The sequence below is a fragment of the Simochromis diagramma genome, unplaced genomic scaffold (genome assembly GCF_900408965.1).
Source record: "Simochromis diagramma unplaced genomic scaffold, fSimDia1.1 OVJJ01000430.1, whole genome shotgun sequence".
NCBI lineage: Eukaryota > Metazoa > Chordata > Actinopteri > Cichliformes > Cichlidae > Simochromis > Simochromis diagramma.
In genome coordinates this window covers 1,035,045-1,060,627 of record NW_024387258.1, presented here as the reverse complement: position 1 = coordinate 1,060,627, position 25,583 = coordinate 1,035,045, and the positions used below count along the sequence as shown (strand labels likewise).

At 38.6% G+C, this 25,583-nt stretch overlaps 1 protein-coding gene across 5 annotated transcripts in view; it reads left to right on the top strand.

Moving 5' to 3' along the window:
• LOC120715268 (multiple epidermal growth factor-like domains protein 11) overlaps positions 1 to 21,972 on the top strand; it is a 254,980-nt gene extending 233,008 nt beyond the window's left edge. For 2 of the 5 annotated variants that reach the window (XM_040002151.1, XM_040002150.1), the window contains exons 21-26: positions 167 to 400; positions 691 to 842; positions 2,254 to 2,323; positions 12,743 to 12,796; positions 15,695 to 15,913; positions 19,084 to 21,972. In XM_040002151.1, coding sequence (XP_039858085.1) covers positions 167 to 400; positions 691 to 842; positions 2,254 to 2,323; positions 12,743 to 12,796; positions 15,695 to 15,913; positions 19,084 to 19,289 — 935 coding nt within the window. In that variant the 3' untranslated portion in view covers positions 19,290 to 21,972. Of the gene's footprint in view, positions 1 to 166; positions 843 to 2,253; positions 2,324 to 12,742; positions 12,797 to 15,694; positions 15,914 to 19,083 lie in introns of those variants that run through there. The other 3 variants (XM_040002149.1, XM_040002152.1, XM_040002153.1) reach the window with 3 other exon arrangements.
• The last annotated feature ends 3,611 nt before the right edge of the window (positions 21,973 to 25,583 follow it).

Below are 25,583 nucleotides of genomic sequence, written 5' to 3'. Positions count from 1 at the left end.
ATGGCAAAATACCAAAATAAAAGTCAATAGCAACAATAAATTCAGTGAAATGAGAGGAATGTTATTCTGAAATTCTCATTCAGCAAAAATGCCTGATCACACTGTACAGGTGATGTGAGTGTGTCAAACACTAAAATGCAGTGTTACTCATCTGTGTTCTCCTCAGCGGCCTTGATGATGGAGGAGCTGAACCCCTACACCAAGATGAGCCCAGCTCTGGCATCGCAGCGGCAGTCGACGGGGGCTGTCCTGGGCATCGTCTTCCTGCTGCTGATGATCATGGCCATGCTTGCTCTGGTGGTCTGGTTCCGTTATCGACAAAGAGAGAAAGGCCACCGTGTGCCTAGTGTCACCTATACACCTGCCCTGAACATCAGCTCCACTGACTACTCCCTCTCAGGTACGATATCCGTGTGTCTGTCCTTTTCATCTGACTGGTGTTATTTATGTTTAGAATGGCATACAACAGAATTCAGAGCAGTTGATGGTAATCGTAACCTGCTGAGAAATTACACAACCAACAGGTAAAGACAATGAATGATCCGTTTTTTCAGATCTGGGTGATTAAATTAAAGGTTAAATACTTTGTATCAGGTGCACTGTACATGTCTGCATGGTGTGTACATATATATGCGTGTATGACACATAGAGCTCAGTATGTGAGAACATGTCTTGATGTTGGGGCAGCAGGGCTGCAGTGCACAGGCCTGCTCTCTTCTTCAGAGTCCTCTCCCAGTAGCAGCTCTTTAGGTGGCTGCTTCTCCAACCCCAGCTACCGCACCCTGGGGTCCTGCACCTATGCCACACACTATGCCAAGCCAGATAAGAGGAGTTTCGCCAAGGTGGGTTCAAAAACCTTTTATATTTTGCCCTCGGAAAGCTTTAAGAGTTTGTTTAATGAGGGGCTGCTAATAAATATACTCCAATTTTTTTTGTTATACAACAAATAAGTTTCTACTTTAAGGTTCAGTTCACCCAAATTAAAAAAACGCAAACTGATTAGTACCTCCTCGTAGCAATTAACTGTATTTATTTAAAAGAAAAACAATTCACAGGTATTCCTTAGGCTGTGCTGCCGGCCTGCTTTGAGGCTAACCTCTGTAGGTCAGGTACATAGAAGCAGAAGTTGGATGATTTAGCAGGAAGAAAGACTTTTTTGCTAATGGGTATCTGTGTAAAAAACATTTGCCCCCTTCCTGATTTCTTACTTTTTGGATATTTGTCACACATTTTAATCATAGACAAAGATAAGCTGAGTAAATAAAAATGCAGATTTTAAATGATCATTTCATTTATTAAGGGGAAAAAAGCAACCCAGTGTTAATCCATAAAGATTTAACTTTTTATTGGTGACCAAATTTTCAGTGCAATTTGTTTTGTGTTTTTCTTTCCTTTGCTACATCTCAGTGTAAGAAACTCCAGCTTAATGTGACGTTTTTAATCCCACCTGAACTAAATTGCCCTCAGTACAGATCTTACTGTCAAACTCTAAAAAGCTGATACAACAGAAATAAATCATATCCAGTCAAATGCGATCACCTCTATAAAATCAAAAGCACTTTGCTGGTCCCGAGGTCAGACTGTGCAAACTGCTAAAGAAAATAAAAAGAAAAAAAACCCAACATATACAAAGTATGTGTACTAGAGTGAAATGTGAAGCCATCTGTCCAACAGTCAAAACCCCGTTACTCAAGCATGCCAGAAAAGCTGCAGGAAGGCCAAACACCAACCTGATTGAAATGCTGTGGGAGGATCTTATGCTGCGCATAACAAATGCCTGCAAACCTCAATAATTTAAAGCAGTTTTGCAAAGACGAGTGGGACGAAATCCCCCCACAGGGATGTGACAGACTGATAAAATCATACAGAAGACGCTTACTGCGTTATTTCTGCTAAGACTGGTTCTTCAGGCTATTGAGTCATGGGTCGTGTGCTTAATTTTCACACAGGACTATATGAGTTTTGCTTTTTCACATTACTGTATGCTGTTCCACATTTATGGTTCCCTTCAAGAAAAATAGGACTTTCTTTTTAAATTTATTTTCCTCAAAAACAAACCCATTTCACTCTACAGTATATACTCACAACACACTGGTTTACAGCTGAATTCGAATGTTTGTACCCTGTTACATCATCCTGTCTACAGCTGATTGAAGTGTTCATTTTTAAGATCGAGACAGTTTTTCTGAAACATTCTTTAAGAAGATGTCTTGTTTGTTTTTTATCTTTAATGTGTCTCTGTGAAATTTCCAGATGAAGACAAAGAAGCAACACAGGAACAGCGCTCCAGAGTGGGGCGCCTACTGCAACCTCAGTGAGCTCGGTCAGTCTTTTCTACACCTTCAGCCTCGTTTTATGACCCACTGTTCTTAGCCAGTTGCATTCTGACATCTGTCTTCTTTGAAATGTATCCTCATTCAGTTTTACTGAGTGTTTCCAACAATATCATCACTCTGTTAATGCTTGTGTGCACAGTAGTTGCTGGTTTTACTCGTGTTCAGAATATGATTATAAAGACATTGATTGCATGCATCCAGAGGGCAGGGAATACTCCTTTTACTCTCCGCCTCATAATGTTTATACTAGAATCGACTACTTTCTTATTTCTGAAGCCTTAGTGAATAACTCTATAGATTCAAGTATTGGTAATATAGTATTCTCGGACCATGCGCCAATTTTTCTATGTCTTGGAAATATTTTACAGATTCCTCAAAGCCGCAGATGGCGTTTAAATGTGTCCTTAATTAAAGACTCTGGGTTTATTAAATTGATAAGAGATGAAATACAATTTTACAAACAGACAAATAATCGAGAGGACACTACATTGGCTACTTGGTGGGATGCTATGAAGGCATACTTAAGGGGGAGGATAATTTCTTACGCTCCCTTTAAAAAGAAGGCAGCTAACAAGAATATCATTACGTTAGAAGCCAAATTAAAGGCACTTGAGGCAGTACATTCCCACACAAAAGACAGAGTTACGTTGAATAAAATTGTTAAAGTTAAAGTTAAACTTCACAGAGCAGGACATTGATCCAGAACTGAACTTTTTTAACATCAAAAATACCTGCTATTATCATAATGATGATCAATTCAACAAAACTGTCAAGGTGGACGGTAAAATATCTATAATTCACTTTAACAGTAGAAGCTTATATGCAAATTTTCATAAAATAAGAGAATATTTAAGCAAATTTGCACATCCATTCAGTGTGATTGCAGTATCTGAAACATGGATTAATAAAGAGAAAGGAGAGGACTTTGTAATAGATGGATATGAATTAAATCTTATAAATAGAAAGAATAAGAATGGCGGTGGTGTGGCCTTGTTTGTGGACAAAAATTTAAAATACAAGATGGTAGAAAAAATGTCGATGGTGGTAGATAATATATTAGAGTGTGTAACAATAGAAATTAGTATGGGAAAAGAGAAAAATGTCATTGTAAGCTGTATATATAGAACACCAGGTTCTAATACTGAAATTTTTAATGAGTGGGTAGATAAAACATTCACTAGGACAAACCAAAAAGTCATGTTCATTTGTGGGGATTTTAACATAGATCTATTAAATCCAAGCAAACAGAAAATGACAGAGGAGTTTATTAATACAATGTATAGCTTGGGACTTTGTCCAATGATCACTAAACCCAGCAGGATCACAGCACAATCGGCAACCTTAATAGACAATATATTTACAAATAATATAGAAAATAGATCCATAAATGGTCTTTTAATAAATGATATCAGTGATCACCTACCTGTTTTTATAGTGTATAATAAAAATTATAGGAAGGTTACACAGGAAAATATAGTAAAATACAAACGAATGAGAACAGAAGAGTCAATAAATGCATTTAAAAATGATTTGCTCAAGCAAGAATGGGAGACGCTGTATAGGGAAAAAAATATTGATAAAGCTTATGAGATTTTTTTAGGAAAATTTAAAATGTTATATAATAGTCGTTGCCCAGTAAGGAAATACAGAAAAAAACAAAAATATGCAGAATGCCCATGGATTACAAAAGGATTGCAAAATGCATGTAAGAGGAAAAATACCTTATACAGAGAATTTATAATGAACCGAAGTACAGAAGCTGAAAATAAATATAAGAAATATAAAAATAAATTAACGAGTATTTTGAGGTCATGTAAAAAGGAATACTATGAGAAATTACTGATTATGAATAAAAATAATACTAAAGGGATTTGGAAAACATTAAATACCATCATTAAAAAGGGCTCTGGACAGTCAGACTATCCTTCGTATTTCACAAATAATGATAGAAACATTACTAATATGAGCGATGTGGTAAATGATTTCAACAAATTCTTTGTAAGTGTTGGGCCAGACTTGGCTGAAACAATTCCTGATATGACAGATTCGGTAGAGAAAGAAACCAGACTCATTGATCGCAATCCTCATTCAATGTTCTTAACGGCAGTAGAAGAAAAGGAAATCATTGATATTGTTGGGAAATTACAAACAAAAAACTCTACAGACTCTGATGACATAGATATGGAAATAGTCAAAAAAGTGATAGAGGGCATTTCCAAACCCTTAACACATATCTGCAATTTGTCCATACAAACTGGTACATTCCCGACACAAATGAAAATAGCTAAAGTAACACCATTGTTCAAAAATGGTGATAAACACCAATTCACAAATTATAGGCCTGTCTCTCTACTTTCTCAATTTTCAAAAATACTGGAAAAGGTTTTTATTAATAGACTTGACAAATTTATAGACAAACATAAAATAATAACGGATAGTCAGTATGGTTTCAGATCAAATAGATCAACATCATTGGCATTAATAGAATTGATTGAAAATATCACTAACAATATAGATAAAAGACAATGTATAGCTAGTATATTCATCGACCTAAAAAAAGCTTTTGATACAATTAATCATGAAATATTACTCGATAAATTGGAGTATTATGGCATTAGAGGAGTGGTGTTAGAGTGGGTAAAGAGTTATTTGAGAGACAGGAAACAATTTGTGAAAATTGGGGAACATCAATCAGAGTGTATGGACATTGTTTGTGGAGTTCCACAGGGGTCAGTATTGGGACCAAAGCTGTTTATCCTCTATATCAACGATATATGTAGAACATCAGATATATTACAGTTTATTCTATTTGCAGATGATACAAATATTTTTTGTGCTGGAGAGAACTTACAGCAGCTTTTGGAAATTGTCACACAAGAAATGATTAAACTGAAAACATGGTTTGATAGAAATAAGTTATCATTAAATTTGGAAAAAACGACATTTATGTTATTTGGAAATTATAAAAAAGATGCCGAAGCAAAGTTATTAGTAAATAATGTCGAATTAGAGCAAGTTTCGGATACAAAATTTCTGGGTGTGATAATAGATAACAAAATCTGCTGGAAACCTCATATAAAGTATGTACAAGCTAAACTGTCAAGAAGTGTCTCCATACTGAGTAAAGTTAAATATTTTTTGCCTTCCAAATCACTCCGGGTACTTTACTGTTCACTTATATTGCCATATTTGGAATACTGTGCGGAAATTTGGGGAAACACATATAAAACTTCACTTCAACCAATATGTAAAATTCAAAAAAAAGCAATCAGGATAATTAGTAAAGCTGGATATAGAGACCATACTAACACCATGTTTTTGAAATTAAAAATATTGAAGTTTATGGATCTTATAAAATACAAAACGGCAAAAATTATGTATAAAGCTAGATACAATATGTTACCAAGAAATATACAGAGGATTTTCTATGACAGAGAAGGAGACTATGAACTAAGGGGTAAATTGAATCTGAAGATTCTTAAAGCACGGTCAAATGTTAAAACCTTTTGCGTAACTATTTATGGAGTAAAACTGTGGAATAGCTTTACTGCAGAATTACAGCAATGCTCAGGAATTGGCAAGTTCATAAAGACACTCCGAAAATTACTCTTGGAAGGATATGATATTGAAAAAGACAATCACCCATTGTATGTATAAATATGTCAACTCGTATTTAAATTATAAATATCGTGCCAGCCTTGTTGATATAAGTTTTCTTGTGTATTGTGTGGAATATGTGATGAGGAGAATTAGGTAAATATGTGGGATTAATAAGATGTTGAGCAGGGGTAGGAGTTAATAAATATGTGCATACTTCTTCCTACTCCTTTTCAGACCAAACAACTGTTATCTCATGTTAGACGAATGTGTTTTATTTTATTATATTTTTCTTGTTTGTCTGTACAAATACGTGTGTGTGTGTATATCTACACATATATTCATATTCGTAAATGAAAATACATGTAGACGAGTATATATTGGTTTTTTTTTGTTTGTTTTATTATGTCTGAAATAAATAAAGATACAAAGTTAAATATAAGTTGAATGTACTGTACAACAGAAAGGCAGAATACGCTTCATTTTGCATTAATCAAGCATATTGGGAAATGGGAGAAAAGCCGAGTCGTTTATTAGCATACCGTCTTAAACAGAAAGACAGTATGAACCATATCCCAGGCATACGGCAACCAGATGGGGTTATTTCAACTTCTATTAGACATATAAATGATGGATTCAGGGCCTTTTACAATAATCTTTATTCTACACAAGGTAGTTTAGATGAACAGAAATTCGAAGCATTCTTTACTGATTTAAACCTGCCACAGCTTTCTACTACTGACCAGCAGATTATAGATGCTCCAATTACAGTGGAGCAGATTACCCGTGCAATTAACAGTATGCCACTTAATACAGCTCCAGGATTAGACGGGTTGCCATTGGATTTCTATGGAGCATTTGAAGATATGTTAAGTCCCCTGTTGCTCGATGTTTATAATGAGGCGTTCAAAGTAGGCTCATTACCTCAGTCAATGCACTCTGGACTTATAACATTTATTCTTAAAACTGGGAAAGACCCTTAGACCCAGGTGGTTACCGCCTCATATCTTTGCTGAATTCTTGGCAAAGGTCTTAGCGGGTCGATTAAAAGTAGTAATGGCGAAAATAATTCATGCAGACCAATCTGGTTTTGTTCCAAACCGATAATATTAGGCGGTTGGTTAATTTGCAAAATGATGTATATGATTCAGTATATCCAACAGTGGCCCTGTCGCTGGATGCTGCTAAAGCTTTTGATTGTGTTGAGTGGGATTATCTGTGTAAGACATTAGAAAAGTTTGGTTTTGGTGATAATTGTCACGGTCCTGAGTCTGTGGACTCAGTGTTTTTCTATTTGTATTAGTTATCTTTGATTTCATGATGTGTTTTGATTCTCTTGGGTTTGATTTCTGTCGCTAGTATTCCTAACTCCCTAGGTCCTTGGCATTTCTTGTGTTCTCCTTCTTAGGTCGTGGTTCTGTGTTACTTCTGTTAGTATACAGTCGTCTCTGTCAGTGTGTCTCTTGTTCTGTCACTGTATCCCCTAGTTTAGTCCACGTCTGTTCAGTTTCCTGTTTTACTTTGAAAGTCTGTGTACTATGTCAACGTGTTGAGTTTTGCCTCCCCTTGTCTTGTCATGTCTGATGAGTCCCAGCTGTGCTCTCCTCCTGTTTCACAGTCCCTAATCGCCTCAGTATGTATTTAAGCCCTGTGTTTTTCCCTGCCAGTTGTTGCGTCCTCCACGTTTGTTGTGTGTATCCATTGTCGTCTACCTTCAGCATCTCCAGTCTAGTTAGTTTAAGTTGTTGTTTATGTATCGCCAAGTGTGACTCACCAGCAAATAAAGCTGCCGTTTAACTTAATGTTTTGTCTCCGAGTCCTGCACGTGGGTCCAGCCACTGACAGCCACACAACTCACCGTGACAATAATTTTATTAGGTGGATAAAGATATTATATGATTCGCCTTCAGCGCGAGTATTGACGAATGGGCTCATATCAGACCTATTCCTTTTACAGAGATCCACAAGACAGGGTTGTCCCCTTAGCCCCGGGCTTTTTGTAATTGCTATAGAGCCTCTGGCACAAAAACTGAGAAATAATGTAAAGATATTTGGAATTTCGATGGGTAATAGTCAACATAAGCTTCTATTATATGCAGATGATATGTTGTTACTTATGACCCAGCCTGGGAAAGCTTTACGCTGCTTTCAGGGTATCGCCTCAACTGGGATAAATCACAGGCAATGCCTGTGTCAGGACACTGCCCCCATACTTTATTTAAACAGTGGGAGTTTCGGTGGTCCGTGAATGGTTTGAGGTATTTGGGGATACAAATTCCCTCGGATTACACTAAGATGGTTCGAGAAAATATGGAGCCAACGTTTGAAAGAATAAAAATGGAATTTGGTAGATGGTCCAGAGTGCGTCTCACAATATGGGGTAAAATTAGTTGTATTAAGATGATGACTGCACCCATGATCTTTTATATTTTATCCAATATTCCATTACACATTCCAGATAAGTATTTCTTTTTTTTTTTTTTTTTTTTTTTTATCAAATAATTTTTTTATTTTTTAACAGTAGGCATTTCAACACTTTGTATTTAAAAAGTGAAAATAAACCAGAAATTTAGATTTATACCATCACAGCCAAGTTATAGAATATGCCTTTATGTATTTAACACCACAGAAACAAATGTGTTCAATTGGTAAAAAATCTACTTAGAAAACATTTTGTTGCAGTAATACTTCCATGCAAGTGTTCAGTAAATGTTAACTTTCAATGCCTACCAAACTTTACAAGATCTTGCATCTTTCTATTACACAATGCAGCAAACACCTTTAAGATCAATTTTACACATACAGGATTCAAAACAGTTAACAATTTTTGAAACAGAGTCAACATATTTAACATAATGATGGTTCCATCAAGGTCAAGGAACAGCTTCTGAACAACTTCAAAAGTATATTTCAGATCCTTGCATTAGCTCAGATTGAGAGCATATATTATGCCCATGAGCAAAACACAGCACCTTGGGAAATTCTGGCCCTCCATGATTTTTGTTTCCTCCACCACAATGGTTGCAGTCTTTTGGTTAGATCCAGGGGTGTACCGGTCACTGATGATGGCAGTTTTCATCACCTGCCTTAAGTTCTTCGGTGTCACCAAACTCCATGAAAAGGTCCTCGTCCTTCTCTCCAAGGAAAGTAATAAGGCAGCAGATGGCTACTTCTCTGCGTGTTTCAATTGTATTGTGCTCAAGAAGCATGTCCTTGATCTGCCTGATTCTCACTCCCTTAGCTCCTCCCCTTGATAAAATGACATTCATCAGTTTTGGGGTGCAATGGTCAAGTGTAGCCATTCAAGGCTTACAGTGGTTATTCTCTTGAACTCCTCCTTTATCTGTAGACCACACAAACAGAAGAATTAAACTTTGCAGACTATTAGCTATACTGCATTAATGAATGCTGTAATACATTATTTAAAGAGGATAGAAGTGATCTAAGGCTACCCCAAGTTTTGAGGGAACAAAAACAATCTTGGTGAAGACAAGGGAGACTTCCCCACCATAACCGTGGTGTAATCTCTAATGTTTTAGCAACCCTGTTTTTGCAGAGGTTTTGAATTTACACATTGTTCACTCCCAGCCCATTTTGTAAAAAATGTGTCCCAACTTAACAAAGCACTAATGACCCTAGATTATCACACTATACTAACTGCTTACATAAAGTCTTAATATTAAGTAGATTCACATAGCCTATGCCAGAATAATGCTATTGGAATGACATTAACAATATTTCACACAATCTGATTTTTTTTTAAAAACAAAAAAACCAAAACAAAGATAGCTACAGCTCTTAAGATCAAGAACAATACTTACTTTAAGCTGTATCACAATACTAACCAAAATCATTTACAATGTAATATTACGTATAGGTCATGCAAGTTTTATAAAGACATAAAATAGGTGAGCCAGATGGAAAAAAGAAGCCTCTAGGTTATCCCTCTGACAAAACTATTCACAGTTTAAGGCTTCTAATTTTGGTAAAAAGAAAAACAAAATCAGCCTAAGATCGAAATTAGATTGCACTGTGTAGCAAAACTTTAACCACGCTTTTCCTAGCCACAGTTGCACTCTCTAGCTGAAGACTTTTGTCAAATGAAACTTTATAAGTCTTATCCTCTGCTGTGCTAAAGTTTAGAATGGCTAGCATTAGCTACATGTGGTAGTGCAAAGTATTTCCTTATCTGTATGAGCATCACATCATACACAAATCCACCACAGGTGACTAGCACAAATGCTTTGCTTTGGTAGAACTGTTATTTGTAAATGAAGATAAGTATTTCAAAGATCTAGACTTTTTGATCCGGCAGTTTCTTTGGGGTAGCTCACCGCATCGTTTAAGTATTAAGAAACTTCAAGCGAGTGCAAAACAAGAGGTTTTTCATTGCCTAATTTCCAATGGTATTATTGGGTGATGAATGTGAAACAACTTAGAGCTTGGTTACCTGCTGCACCAGTTAAAGCCATCTGGTCCCATATAGAGACGGAAGTTAATGGCGGTATTTCTCCTTGGAGGGAGCTGTTTGATACCAGTCATAAAACTACCCATCCTATAATTGCAAATGCAAAGACATTGTGGTGTAAATTACACAGGGCAGGTCGCTGGGACTTTATTAAATCACCTTCGGCAACCTTATGGGGGAATAAAAGAATTTCAATTGGAGGGACATCGGTTGACTGGCTACAGTGGCGTAAAGCAGGCATCCTTAATGTATCAGATTTATTTGACTGTGGGACCAAATGTTTTTTAAGCTTTGATAAAATTGTGGAGTTATATAAGTTGAAGCGTAATCAATTCTGGAGATATGTCCAAATACATAGTTCATTATCGAAGTGGCTGGGAACCCCCTTGAGTTGTCCTGTGGGCGGCCCTGTGGAAGTCCTGCTCTCAAGATCACCCTTGGGTAAAGGCATCACCGCAAAGATTTATCACTTATTGCAAGAACGGTCAGCTGACCCTCTCCCTAAAGTTAAGGCCTACTGGGCCCAGGACGTGGCATTGGACACATCTTCAGTTGAATGGGATTCATGTTTTCAAAATGTTAATACTACGTATAAAGAAACAGGCAGTAGATTTATTCAACTTAAGATAATCCATAGGCGGCATCGAACACCGCAACAATTGTATAAATGGAACCTGGCCTCTACGGACGAATGTTGGAGATGTGATGGTCAAAACGCTTCGATTTTACGTATCTTATGGAGCTGTTCGGCACTTCGGGATTGGTGGGAAAATATAATGGAGGTAATTTTCAGTGTTTTAAAAAGGAGATTTGGTATCTCACCAAAACTGTCCACACTTGGTATAACCACAGAACTTTCTGATGGAGATTTTTCCAGTTATACAAAAAGATGGATTATTCTGGCTCTACGGCCAAACGGGTCCTGCTAAGACATTGGTGGAAAAAGAGCCCCCCTCCCTATGAAGAGTGGCTAAAGACAATGGCTAAGTTGGCGTCTTACGAAAAAGTGGCTTATGGTTTATTAGACAAATTGCATCAATATGATTGTATTTGGTCCCCTTTACAAGCTGGCTTTCTGTAACTTGAAGAACAGGAGTAATGACAGGGTGGTGGTGTGCGAAGAAAGAATAGGATAACTTCCCTTTGTTTTGTCTTTTGGTTTTTTTTGTTTTGTTTGTTTGTTGTTTGTTTGTTTTTAAACTATTTATTTATGTAGTTATCCTTAAGTTCTGTTATTGAAGTTTAAAATGAAATAAATAAAAATTGTTGATGACAAAAATAAAGACATTGATTGCTACATGATGTCATCAGGATGCTGTAGAAGCAAGTCTGAGTAAACTGATTAAAGCCTGTTTGTTTGTTTGTTTGTTTGTTTGTTGCTCCAATATGAACCAGGTTTACACTTAAGTATCATTTGCCATGGAAGGTAAAAGTTCCCCATGCGATGTGCACAAATGGACTCTACATAAGATCATGGGCAGTGATCAAATCTGTGCTCTTTTTATGGTGTCACTGATTTAAAGTATTTAGGGTTTTTGATTCACCACACAGCCTCTAATTATCCATGCTGGCATTTTTGGCATTTGGTAGAATTTTCGCTTGTATTTATGAATGCGTTGATGTTCACCAATAATAAGTATCAGAAGTATTTCTGAGCAGTGACTGATGTTTTAATGCAGTGCTTTCTAAACCATCAAAGATCATGATTATTGAATATTCTTTTTTGGAGATTTCTCTGCTGAATCTTTTGGCAGATTTTCTAAAATGTGTCAATATGTTAAACAGGTTTCAAAATGTGAAATATCTTTGTACAATTTTGTGTTTGCATTGTTTAAACATAGAGTTTGGTAAGAATTCGTAGGTCGCCTGACAACTTTTTAAAAAGATGATTGTTAAACCTCCTTTGAACCTCTGGTTGCTAGATTTCTTTTCTCAACAGTCAGCCATGAGTTAGTGTAAAACAACATCAGTTTAATGATCAGCTGCCAGACTGTATGTACAGCAAGAGCACTAAAACTTTGTTTTATGATGTTTTTATTATGACTTCACCCTGTTATTGCATCAATCATCACACGATTTGAAAACTGGATGCTAGACTGCTAACAAACATACAGACATAACATACTTCCTCCCTTCAGGAGGAGAAAAATGCGTGTCCATCTGACATGTCTCTGTCTATCTGACATGGATACTGACTGCTGACTGGGAAAATACATTTATAGAGCATCTAAAATGTCAAGAACTATAAAAATGTCATGCGTATAAATAGATTTTTAAAAGGATTTTAGCAGTTCTTTATGATAATCATATAAATCTTGTGGTCTTTCTTTTCTTTGTGCAGGTGTTTACTGCATTAATCAACGTTACAGCTACCACATGGAGCCACGCTACAGAGGTACTGTGCCACACAGGGCTCTCGTCCCCTTTGACTCGAACAGTTAGCTAGTGACCGTTTCTCTTGCATTTAAAACCCCAGCTTCTTGTGGCCTGTGCTGAAATATCCAAACTGCATGTGACACAACAGGAGACCTGCTGATTATACTGATTCTACAGGAAGTCCAGTTTAAAATGACCCTTTTATGTACCAATCACCTAGCACATCATCATCTTATCTTATGTTAGATCAAGTTCCAAGTGAACAGTTATTTCTTAAAGTTGATGTGTTTGAAACATGAAAGGCAGCAACTCTGATATGTATAAATTGTAATGCTCTGGATCTTTCCAGAATGCCAGCTCTTGTGGAGTTAAAGAAATGCTTTATAATTACCTACTCCAAAAGGTTTTCACCACAAGGCGTGCCTTTTACCACACCCCCTATTAGTAATAACTAATACTGTGTTCACTGCATGTTGCTCCCTGGTCTAGGGGTACTGGAACACAACATAAGGTTTATAAGCAAAATGACCCCGCCCTGGTCCCCAACACCGTACCCAGAAGCTGATGTGTCTAAACTGAAGCTTAAGTTAAGCTTCAGTTTAGACACAATAAACCACCTTTCACTTGTAAATCAGCTTCTGGGTATGGTTTTGGGCAGGGCTGCCCAATCCCAGTCCTCGAGAGCTACTATCCTGCAGCTTTTAGATGCATCCCTACTCCAACACAGCTGAATCAAATGGTTTGATTACCTCTTCAGCATGCCATCATGTTTGGCAAAGGCCTGATGACAAGCCATTCATTTGATTCGGGTGTGTGGGAACAAGGATGCATCTAAAAGCTACAGGACGGTAGCTCTCGAGGACCGGGATTGGGCACCCCTGGTTTTGGGGATGAGGGCGGGGTCATTTTCCTTATAAACCTTATGTTGCATTCCAGTACCCCTAGACCAGGATGTAACACTGCACCGTCCTGTTTTCAAACGTGACACGGCCCAGCAACAGGCAATAGGCAACTATTTTTTCTTGCCCTTAATAGCTATCAAAGTACTATCGAGAAGGACAAGTAGAAAACCACAATGTCATGTGCAGGAAAGCTCTAGTCAGATCTCTGGAGGCTTCTGATCACTTCAGGCCCTAAAGATCTGCTGCTACCATCTGGGGTCTGACAACACAGGACACCTTCAGGGCTCATAGAGTGGTGAGGTGTAGGCATGTGCTTTTATTGTTGCGATTTTAAGTTGTATGAAATATTTGTTTTAGGGAAAAGAAAGACAAAAAAGAAAATTGAACAGCAGCTGGTGTCGTCTCTTCTGTGAGTTAGACGAGAGCCGAGATTTGAAAATAAAACATTCAGAAACTGAACCTGAACTTTGGACTCACAAGTGCTGTCCATCAGCATCCACCCCTGCAACAACAGTATAAAGCTAACATCTTTATTTTCATCATTCCTGCGAGAATGATGAAAATTAAAATATAGGAAAACGTCTGATGTCTGACCACTTCAGTTGCAGAGCTGCTCGCAGTGCAGAGTGTGATTTCATGTAGATGAAGAAAAAGGTGCAGCATGCCACACAGGTGGTGTTACTTTACTACCACTGTCACTGTTCCTCCTTTCCAGCCTGTGCTCATAGATGTGTTTGTGTCTTTGCAGGGTGAACCCAACGTCTCTTCTCACTGTGTTTTTTCCTCCCTGCTGGAGTCATCCTCCTGCTTTAACCCTCATCAGCCCCAAAACTCCCCTTGGAAACAGAATTCTCCTTCTCTGTAACTGAATGCTCTCTTTGTGCCTTGATTTACATTTCCTTTATCTGCAGGTTTTAACCTCAGCTGCCCTTGAGTGCTGATGTTGGTGTTAAAATGTAATCTTTGGTGTCAAGTGTTCCAATGCAGACTCTAACATCCATGTTTCCTAAAGGAAAACTCCTCCTCAGCCTTTTTGTTCTTTACAACAAATCCAACTAAAAGACTACACAGAATATGTATTGATTTTAGAGAGGAATACAGATTATTTTAAATTCTGGGCCGCTCCTACTTAACACATGTTTTCATTGCTTTAAAAAGGACTGAACGTCTCTCACTCTGTTGCTATAGAGGAGATGCACAGCTCCATACAGGCACACTCAGCTTCTCGTTTTAGAGTTTGACTCTGGTCTGTTTCCCTCTTCAGTTACTTTACACTGAGCAAAAAGCTGAACAGAATACCTGCTTATCTCACTATAAGGTCCATGGATTAGACCAGGACCTTTCCAGCCATCTAATGTCTTGAAATGCAACCTAAGCAATGGCAATTTAAAAATTAAAGTGTTTTTCTTATAAAAATTAATATTTTTACCATCTGAATTCCAAAAAGCTGACACTATATAGAGTGTAAATCAAAATAGAATGAGTTTCAAATCTAAGAAATCAATATATTATTCACAGTAGAACCTAGGGAAAAAAAATATTAAATATTAAACTGAAAAATAAAATAATATTATAAGAAAAATGTTGCAGCATTTTTATTTGATGGCAGCAACACATATATCAAAAAGGTTGTGACAGAGACGTGTTTACCACTGTGAAGTGTCTCATTTTCTTTTAACAGTACATGGTGTGATCAGTTATCCAAGGAGAATTTGGTCACTATGGTAACTAAAATAATGACCAGGGATGCAGGAAATAGCTGCAGAAAGTCGTCTTTCTGATTTGACACACACACAAAAAATCATTTTATGAAAAGCTGGAGCTCTGCTGGGTTAAAAAACAGAGCTTTTTGAAGAGTTTTTTTAAAGAATTTTATCTGTTAATGAAAAACTTGAAAGTTGGAATTCTAAGCCTTCGATCACTGTGGGCATTGGAGCAGCCTCCTCTTTTAATTAAGCATTGAATAATGTCATACCACACAAGATTAAACAGTCTGTGTCTCACTCTTTCCTTAGACTATGTGAAGAGCTCGTTGTCCAGCACCTGTTCCCTCAACAGTGAAAACCCGTACGCCACCATAACCGACAATCCCAGCCTATGTAAGCACTCAGAGAGCAGCTACGTGGAGATGAAATCACCAGCACACCATGAACACACGGCACACTGCTGTTCTGCTGCCATCATCAGTACGACTACAACCACCACTGTGCCTGCCAAGAATGTCTACAACATGGGTACGTTTGCAGTGCTTCACATTTGTCTCCTGTTTTCGTTTAATAAGAACATTTTTAGGCACATTTGAGATACACAGTCAAAGTGCACATGCAGAGCAAACAGAGGTGCAGGTGGAGTTCCATTAGCACAGTGTTTGTATGGCTGAATAATATAACCCCAGGTTTGCACTAAGAATTCCACTTTTGTGATTAGTTTTACTGTTTTGCACTAAAGTATACTCTCCGGCCACTTCATTAGATACACCCGTTCTATTGCTTTTAAACACAAATATTTAATCAGCCAATCACATGGCAGAAATGGTGCCAATCCTGTCAACTAAAAAGATGAAACTGTGGATGCAGTTCTCACCAAAATCAGGGGACAGAAACCTGGAAAAACATTGCTGAGTCTCACTTTCTGCTGCAATATTCAGACAGCAGCATCAGTAAACAGCATGAAAGCATGGATCCATCATGCCTTGTATCAACAGTTCAGGCTCCTGGCAGTGTACTAGTGTGGGGGATATTTTCTGGTCAGACCTACGGCCCCTTCGGACCACTTTACCATTGTTCAAACCACGCAGCCTGCCTAGGTCCAATATGTGCTCATGTTTCAGCCTGTGTGCAGCCTGTTGCAGGTATTTTTAACTTACTCTTGTTCTTTTTCTTGATTTCCCCCCCTAGTTTTGCCTTTGTTTTTTCCTTTGGGAATACTTTTTTCTTTAGGACAATGGACTGCAGTGCAACAACATTAGGCTGCGCTCATTGTTTAGTTCAGAGAATAGCTGATTGCCCTGAAGCTGACCACTCTGTTGGCTAGAACAGCGGAGATTCCAGTTGAAATCTTGAGAGAAAAATACAGAGAATGCAGAGGTGGACAGAAGAAGAAACAGAGAGCTGACAGCAGAGAGTATTGGAGAAAGCACAAGTTATAAGCTGCATCTGCCCTTTCTTATCATGTGGAAAGCACAATCATTGATGAATAAAGTGGAGAAGCAGCATTGGCAATGCAGAGGCAATGTTAGATAGACAGAGTTGATGTAGAGAAAGCATGGGAAAACTGACAAATCTGCAGTAACTATGTCACGCTGTTATGTTAAAATTGATCTTTTCAGCAGCTTCTTAAAGCTATACACAGAGAATTTAAGCCATTTTAAGGCAAAGGGTCCAGCCCAGGACTGGGATGGTGTAACTGATGAAGTGGTCTGTAAGTGTAGATGTCTGTTGAGTGAAAGGCACACTAAGCAAAAATTTAGCCTACAGCATCTGATGTCATGTCAGGTTGTCAGTCAATTCAATTCAGTTCAATTCAATTTTATTTATATAGCGCCAAATCACAACAGTCACCACAAGGCACTTTATATTGTTTCACCAGCTGGGCCCACATCCTCGATTTAGGTTTTAGTAGATAAAGGTGAATGCTTGAACATGAATCGAGCGGCGGTTTGGGGAAGGCCTTGAAGGGGACTGGCGACGGCTCCCGGGCCTGGCGGATCCCCATGTACTAAATAGAAGTGAAGAAGTTAAAGAATTGAAAAAAAGGAGGGACGGAAGGCGGGGCACGTGAACGAGAATGAACAGCTCGCAGAACTGGGGGAACCTATATAGATGAGAACCGGAAGGAGCGTGTTTGGAGGCGTGGTCCCGCTACTGAAATTCCAATACTTAATCTCCAAAAGGTCGACCCTACAATAATATATACAGACAAAACCCAACAATCATATGACCCCCTATGAGCAGCACTTTGGCGACAGTGGGAAGGAAAAACTCCCTTTGAACAGGAAGAAACCTCCGGCAGAACCAGGCTCAGGGAGGGGCGGGGCCATCTGCTGCGACCGGTTGGGGTGAGAGAAGGAAGACAGGATAAAGACATGCTGTGGAAGAGAGACAGAGATTAATAACAGATATGATTCAGTCCAGAGAGGTCTGTTAATACATAGTGAGTATTACCATTTTTTTCATTGCTTAATTAGCGTCTTGCAGCCCAACAAACAGCAGCTCTGCTATCCTTTCTGTACGAGTCACCGCACTACACTAATAAAACTAGCTCACAGAAAAATGTATAGTTCAGCAGGTGGAACTGAACCATGTGCTTTCAAGTATTTTTGTTTTTGAAGTTTTTTTTTGCTCCTAGTGATCTTCACTTTTGCTCCCTTCCCTTTTCCAGCCCACTTGTCAAACAATCAGCAATCAGCAGACTTATAGGTAATCCTTGTACGTTAATGCACAGTTGTGGTTATGGAGGATAGCATGGGCTAATGTACTGACTAACCTCCTTGGAGAATGTGTCTTGGCCGTGTGCTAGAACCTCAGTTTTACCAGAATTGCGATGGAGGAAGTTAGAGCACATCCAATTAGTAATGGCAGAGAAACGTTTGTTGAGGCAGGGGAAGCTGTTAAGGTTGTTGGGTTTGACAGAAAGGTAAGTCAAAACTGTGTGTCATCTACATTAAACTAAACCCATTAATGAGATGGCCCAGGAGTAACATATATTAAAAAAAACTGAATTGGTCCAAGGATTGAGCCCTGGGGGACTCCACATGCAAGCAGTACAGATGAATGCATACACTGATTAATAGAAATTCTGAAGTATCTGTTTGATAAGTATGAAGAAAACCATCTGAGGGCAGTACCAGTGGTGCCAACCCAGTTTTGTAGTCTGTTAATAAGTAGCTTGATCAACAGTATCAAAGGCTACAGATCAGTCAAGCAGGACTTGAATGGAATGCTCACCTTTATCTGAGTGCATTACAATATCGTTTTCAGTAAAGCTGTTTTAGTGCTGTGGTTTTATCTGAAACCACAAGAGAATTTATCAAAGATGTTGTTTCCTACAATAATTTGAAGGAGCTGAAGAGCAACAACTTTCTCAAGGATTTTGAAAATAAACAGGAGTTTGGAAATTGGTCTATAATTATAAAAACAGTGGGACCTAACAAGGAAAGACACTGGCTGTTTTCAAGCAATCTGGAATGGGGCCGGACGCCGGGGGGATCATGACATTATCACAGAATTATGACACTGTGTGGTTCAAGTGTTTGAATTTGATGCCTGTAGTACATTTTACTAAGTTTGGACTTGATTGAAATAAGGCAGAAGAAAACTTATTTTCTTTGTTGACAACAGCATTGCATTGTGTAAATTATATAAATGAAATAAAAGACCCACTCTCTTGGTTTTTGTTCCCCCAGAACCAACCATAAGTATTGTGCCAGCAAGTGGTGCTGCAGTGGTTCCCAGTTACCCTCAGAACCCATACGACCTCCCCAGGAACAGCCACATCCCGAGCCACTACGACCTGCTGCCAATGCGCCCCAGCCCCTCCCACAGCCACAGCCTCACCCTGAACAGCTGCAGTCCCCCACTGCCCGGCAGCCCCACCAGTTCCCTGCTCTAGGGCCCCCCAACAGGATCCAGTGCACTCAGAACTAAGAAACTGAAGTATGAAAGTAGAAAGTGTTTTGACACTGATGAGTAAATACAGGTTGATATTTAAAGGATGGAGAAAATGTGTTGCTGGGACTAATACTTACTTATTTATTTTCTAAGTAGCATTTTATTTGTTTGTTTTGTTTCTTTTTCTTTTTGTTTTGCAGTGTCCAGACTGCTAGACGGCTGTTTGACATTTTACTATGATATACCAACCAACCAGTCTGAGCTGTTTTGTGTCAGTCACCAGTACATCTTTATATTCTTATTTTCACACCAAAATTGCCAGCAGCGGGGTAATACAAGTACATATACACATAAATATACTCGTTTCAGCGATTTTTGAGACATCTCGACTCAGAAGATGAATGTCAAAAAAGAAACTGACTTGCTCACGTAAAGACTGCAACGGCTGTGCCAAAGAAAGGACTGAGGCCCACTGTACATGTGCAAAGACTACTTTATTTACTAGCATGTTAGGTCCAAATGAACATCATGTGGGCATTACGGTTGTGCTGTGGGAAAGAAATCCAATGGACTCCTCTGAAGAAAAGGCTCTCTATCCTTTTATTTCCCCAGAAAAAAGGACAGAAAAACTGGAGTATCTTCAGACTTACAGCACCTGTATAGTATTTTATACACACTGTTTCTTATTTCGTGTTTACATATTTAAAGATCCTGCTGGGGTTCATGTTTTTGCTCAGAAACGTTATTTTTTGTATGTACTGTAGACAAAGTGGTGTATTTGATGTACACTTACTGTACACCTCGTGATTATAGTTGTAATTTTTTTTCTTTATGTTGAGCTTATTATACATGCATGTAAAAAGGTGATTCAGGGCATAATGGTTAGTGAGGAATACCCTTATTCTTCGGCTTTTATTGTGATCATGGTCAGATGGCTAAGCTCTTTTGCTGATAATTGTCATGCTACTGTGGACATGCCATTTGGAACATACTTCTTGGAAATATAAATATATTTTAGGTTGGAAGTTGTGGTTACAACAGTTCTGTAGGCAACTTCCCCCTTCCCTGATTTTATTGTAGAGTCGCTAGAGTTCTGTTACTAAACACAATTAAATGTGTTTTCATGTAGCTCTGACAAAAATGTGTTATGCAACATAGCAGTAACTTTAAAATGATAGACATACAATCACTTTAAGTATTCAGACTGCTCTCCTTTTTTACAGATTATAGATTTACATTATAATTGATGAAAAGATAGATTTTCAGTTATATTTATTCATCACATAATGCTTAGAAATGTTTGAATGAGTTCAACTAATGTTATTTTAACCCAACCAGTTAACTAAAACAAGCTGAAGACTTAAACCAGGCTTTTAACTGGCTGAAAATCATGAAGACCAACTGCTTACACAAAGGAATGAATTAAGGATTCACAAATACATTTTTATTTTGTCTTACAGATACATTGTTTCATCATAAATTTGCATTTACAAAGTGCGCAAAAGTAAAAGGGTCTGAAGCAACTAAAGTTCGGCTGTAGCAAACAGCAATAAGAGGACATGTTGACAATCTTATGTGTACAGTTTGCTATCCCAATGATTTGGTTTCCTGTTTTTGTTCTATCTGCTCTGATTTTTTCTTGTTTTTTACTGGTTTAATATGTTTGATCCAAACAATAGTTCATGTGTATAGGTGTATGTAGTGCTGCTTACATTTTTGGGGGGGAGGGTGTGTGTTTGTTTTTGTTTTTGAAAACCCTGAAATGAATAAAGTCATCACAGCTCAGGAGAGTGGTGTCATATGTTGATTTTAAAAAACAAACTCCGTTTTCACCTTTCATCCAGAGATATAAAGCTGCAGTCATGTGGTGGAATGTTTCTGTTTTTAATGTTTAATGTTTAACCAGAAGTTTGGGGGTCCTCCTTTTCCTGTAAAAATGATTCCGTTTGCTAATCAGGTCTTAATAGGGGGCAGCACGCCTGCCCAATGAGTTCATATCCACCATCTGGTCTTATTGTGTGGAGTTTGCATGTTCTTGCTGTTATTACATGGGTTCTCTCTGGGTACTCCAGCTTCCTCACACAATCCAAAGACATGCAGTTAGTGGAGCTCGGTTATTTTAATTCTAAATTCCCAAATTCTGGTTGTCTGTCTGTCTGTGTTAGCTGAGACTGGCGACCTGTCCAGGGTGAACGCTGCCTGTTGGCCTATGGTAGGTGGAAGATAATGAATGCTGGGTTTTAATAAAAGTTGAAGGTGTAATTGGCCAGATTTGAATTATTAGTAGTAATTTATTCTAATGGGATGATTCGCAGATCTATTTTAATCACATTGTGTTTATTGTTTATTTGCTTCAGTTTATCCTGCTATCCACATTACAAATCCTGGAACTGTCAGTGGGAATCTTTTGATTATCCTAGTAGATCAGAGTACTTAGTGAGGAATAATCATACCATCATTTCCATCACTAAGGCTACTTGGGGTCCACAGGAGACATCACACAGCTCCTGAGAGACCATACAGAATAGTAGTTCTGTGGGTGGACAGACCAATTCCTGTGGCTCAATGCCTCACAATATTCTTAACAATATGTTGTTATTCTTGAAGGCATAGTAAGGCTTTCTCATGCACAAAGAGTTTAACCTTGATAGTCTTGATGGATAACATTTACATTTACAATAATTGATTACACAGCGGTGGAGAGTAGACTTTATCACAGTAGACGTCTTTCTGAAAGCGCTGTAACTAAGTTTAAGAATATAATCCACCCACTGTTATCATCTTCAATGCCCTGTACCAACATAGAGCAGAGCAGCTATCTGAACTCTTGTTAATAATTTCACCTCCTCACTACGTACGACTCTGGATACTGTAGCTCCTGTGAAAACTAAGGTCTCTAATCAGAAGTACCTGACTCCGTGGTATAATTCTCAAACACGTACCCTAAAGCAGATGACTCGTAATCTGGAGAGGAAATGGCGTGTCACAAATTTAGAGGATCATCATTTAGCCTGGAGAAATAGTTTGCTGCTTTATAAGAAAGCCCTCCGCAAAGCCAGAACATCTTACTATTCATCACTGATTGAAGAAAATAAGAACAACCCCAGGTTTCTCTTCAGCTCTGTAGCCAGGCTGACAAACAGTCAGAGCTCTGTTGAGCCAACCATCCCTTTAACGTTAACTAGTAATGACTTCATGAACTTCTTCACAAATAAAATTTTTATCATTAGAGAAAAAATTACCAGTAATCATCCCACAGATGTAATATTATCTACAGCTACTCTTAGTACCATTGATGTTAAGTTAGACTCTTTTTCTCTAATTGATCTTTCTGAGTTAACTTCAATAATTACTTCCTCCAAACCATCAACGTGTCTTTTAGACCCCATTCCTACAAAACTGCTCAAAGAAGTCCTGCCATTAATTAATTCTTCGATCTTAAATATGATCAACCTATCTCTAATAATCAGCTATGTACCACAGGCCATCAAGCTGGCTGTAGTTAAACCTTTACTCAAAAAGCATCTCTAGACCTAGCAGTCTTAGCTAATTACAGGGAGTGCAGAATTATTAGGCAAGTTGTATTTTTGAGGAATAATTTTATTATTGAACAACAACCATGTTCTCAATGAACCCAAAAAACTCATTAATATCAAAGCTGAATGTTTTTGGAAGTAGTTTTTAGTTTGTTTTTAGTTTTAGCTATTTAGGGGGATATCTGTGTGTGCAGGTGACTATTACTGTGCATAATTATTAGGCAACTTAACAAAAAACAAATATATACCCATTCCAATTATTTATTTTTACCAGTGAAACCAATATAACATCTCCACATTCACAAATATACATTTCTGACATTCAAAAACAAAACAAAAACAAATCAGCGACCAATATAGCCACCTTTCTTTGCAAGGACACTCAAAAGCCTGCCATCCATGGATTCTGTCAGTGTTTTGATCTGTTCACCATCAACATTGCGTGCAGCAGCAACCACAGCCTCCCAGACACTGTTCAGAGAGGTGTACTGTTTTCCCTCCTTGTAAATCTCACATTTGATGATGGACCACAGGTTCTCAATGGGGTTCAGATCAGGTGAACAAGGAGGCCATGTCATTAGTTTTTCTTCTTTTATACCCTTTCTTGCCAGCCACGCTGTGGAGTACTTGGACGCATGTGATGGAGCATTGTCCTGCATGAAAATCATGTTTTTCTTGAAGGATGCAGACTTCTTCCTGTACCACTGCTTGAAGAAGGTGTCTTCCAGAAACTGGCAGTAGGACTGGGAGTTGAGCTTGACTCCATCCTCAACCCGAAAAGGCCCCACAAGCTCATCTTTGATGATACCAGCCCAAACCAGTACTCCACCTCCACCTTGCTGGCGTCTGAGTCGGACTGGAGCTCTCTGCCCTTTACCAATCCAGCCACGGGCCCATCCATCTGGCCCATCAAGACTCACTCTCATTTCATCAGTCCATAAAACCTTAGAAAAACCAGTCTTGAGATATTTCTTGGCCCAGTCTTGACGTTTCAGCTTGTGTGTCTTGTTCAGTGGTGGTCGTCTTTCAGCCTTTCTTACCTTGGCCATGTCTCTGAGTATTGCACACCTTGTGCTTTTGGGCACTCCAGTGATGTTGCAGCTCTGAAATATGGCCAAACTGGTGGCAAGTGGCATCTTGGCAGCTGCACGCTTGACTTTTCTCAGTTCATGGGCAGTTATTTTGCGCCTTGGTTTTTCCACACGCTTCTTGCGACCCTGTTGACTGTTTTGAATGAAACGCTTGATTGTTCGATGATCACGCTTCAGAAGCTTTGCAATTTTGAGACTGCTGCATCCCTCTGCAAGATATCTCACTATTTTTGACTTTTCTGAGCCTGTCAAGTCCTTCTTTTGACCCATTTTGCCAAAGGAAAGGACGTTGCCTAATAATTATGCACACCTGATATAGGGTGTTGATGTCATTAGACCACACCCCTTCTCATTACAGAGATGCACATCACCTAATATGCTTAATTGGTAGTGGGCTTTCGTGCCTATACAGCTTGGAGTAAGACAGCATGCATGAAGAGGATGATGTGGACAAAATACTCATTTGCCTAATAATTCTGCACTCTTTGTATAGGCCAATCTCCAACCTTCCTTTCATATCAAAAATCCTTGAAAGAGTAGTTGTCAAACAGCTAACAGATCATCTGCAGAGGTTTATTTGAAGAGTTTCAGTCAGGTTTCAGAGCTCATCACAGCACAGAAACAGCTTTAGTGAAGGTTACAAATGATCTTCTTATGGCCTCTGACAGTGGACTCATCTCTGTGCTTGTCCTGCTAGACCTCAGTGCAGCGTTCGATACTGTCGACCATAATATCCTATTAGAGCGATTAGAACATGCTGTAGGTATTACAGGTACTGTGCTGCAGTGGTTTGTATCATATCTATCTAATAGACTCCAGTTTGTGCATGTAAATGGAGAGTCCTCTTCACACACTGAGGTTAATTATGGAGTTCCACAGGGTTCAGTGCTAGGACCAATTCTGTTTACACTATACATGCTTCCCTTAGGCAGCATCATTAGAAGACATAGCATACATTTACACTGCTATGCTGATGACACGCAGCTCTATCTGTCCATGAAGCCAGATAACACACACCAATGAGTTAAACTGCAGGAATGTCTTAAAGACATAAAGACCTGGATGGCCGCTAACTTTCTGCTTCTTAATTCAGATCAAACTGAGGTTATTGTACTCGGCCCTGAAAGTCTTAGAAATATGGTATCTAACCAGATTCTTACTCTGGATGGCATTACCTTGGCCTCCAGTAACACTGTGAGGAACCTTGGAGTCATTTTTGGACATGTCCTTCAACATGTCCTTCAACGCACATATTAAACAAATATGTAAGACTGCTTTCTTCCATTTGTGCAACATCTCTAAAATTAGAAATATCCTGTCTCAGAGTGACGCTGAAAAACTAGTTCATGCATTTATTACTTCCAGGCTGGACGACTGTAATTCATTATTATCAGGAAGTCCTAAAAACTCCCTGAAAAGCCTTCAGCTGATCCAAAATGCTGCAGCAAGAGTCCTGACAGGGACTAGAAAGAGAGAGCAGATTTCTCCTGTTTTGGCTTCCTGTTAAATCCAGAATTGAATTCAAAATCCTGCTCCTCACATACAAGGTCTTAAATAATCAGGCCCCATCTTATCTTAATGACCTTGTAGTACCATATCACCCTATTAGAGCGCTTCGCTCTCGCTCTGCAGGCCTACTTGTTGTTCCTAGAGTATTTAAAAGTAGAA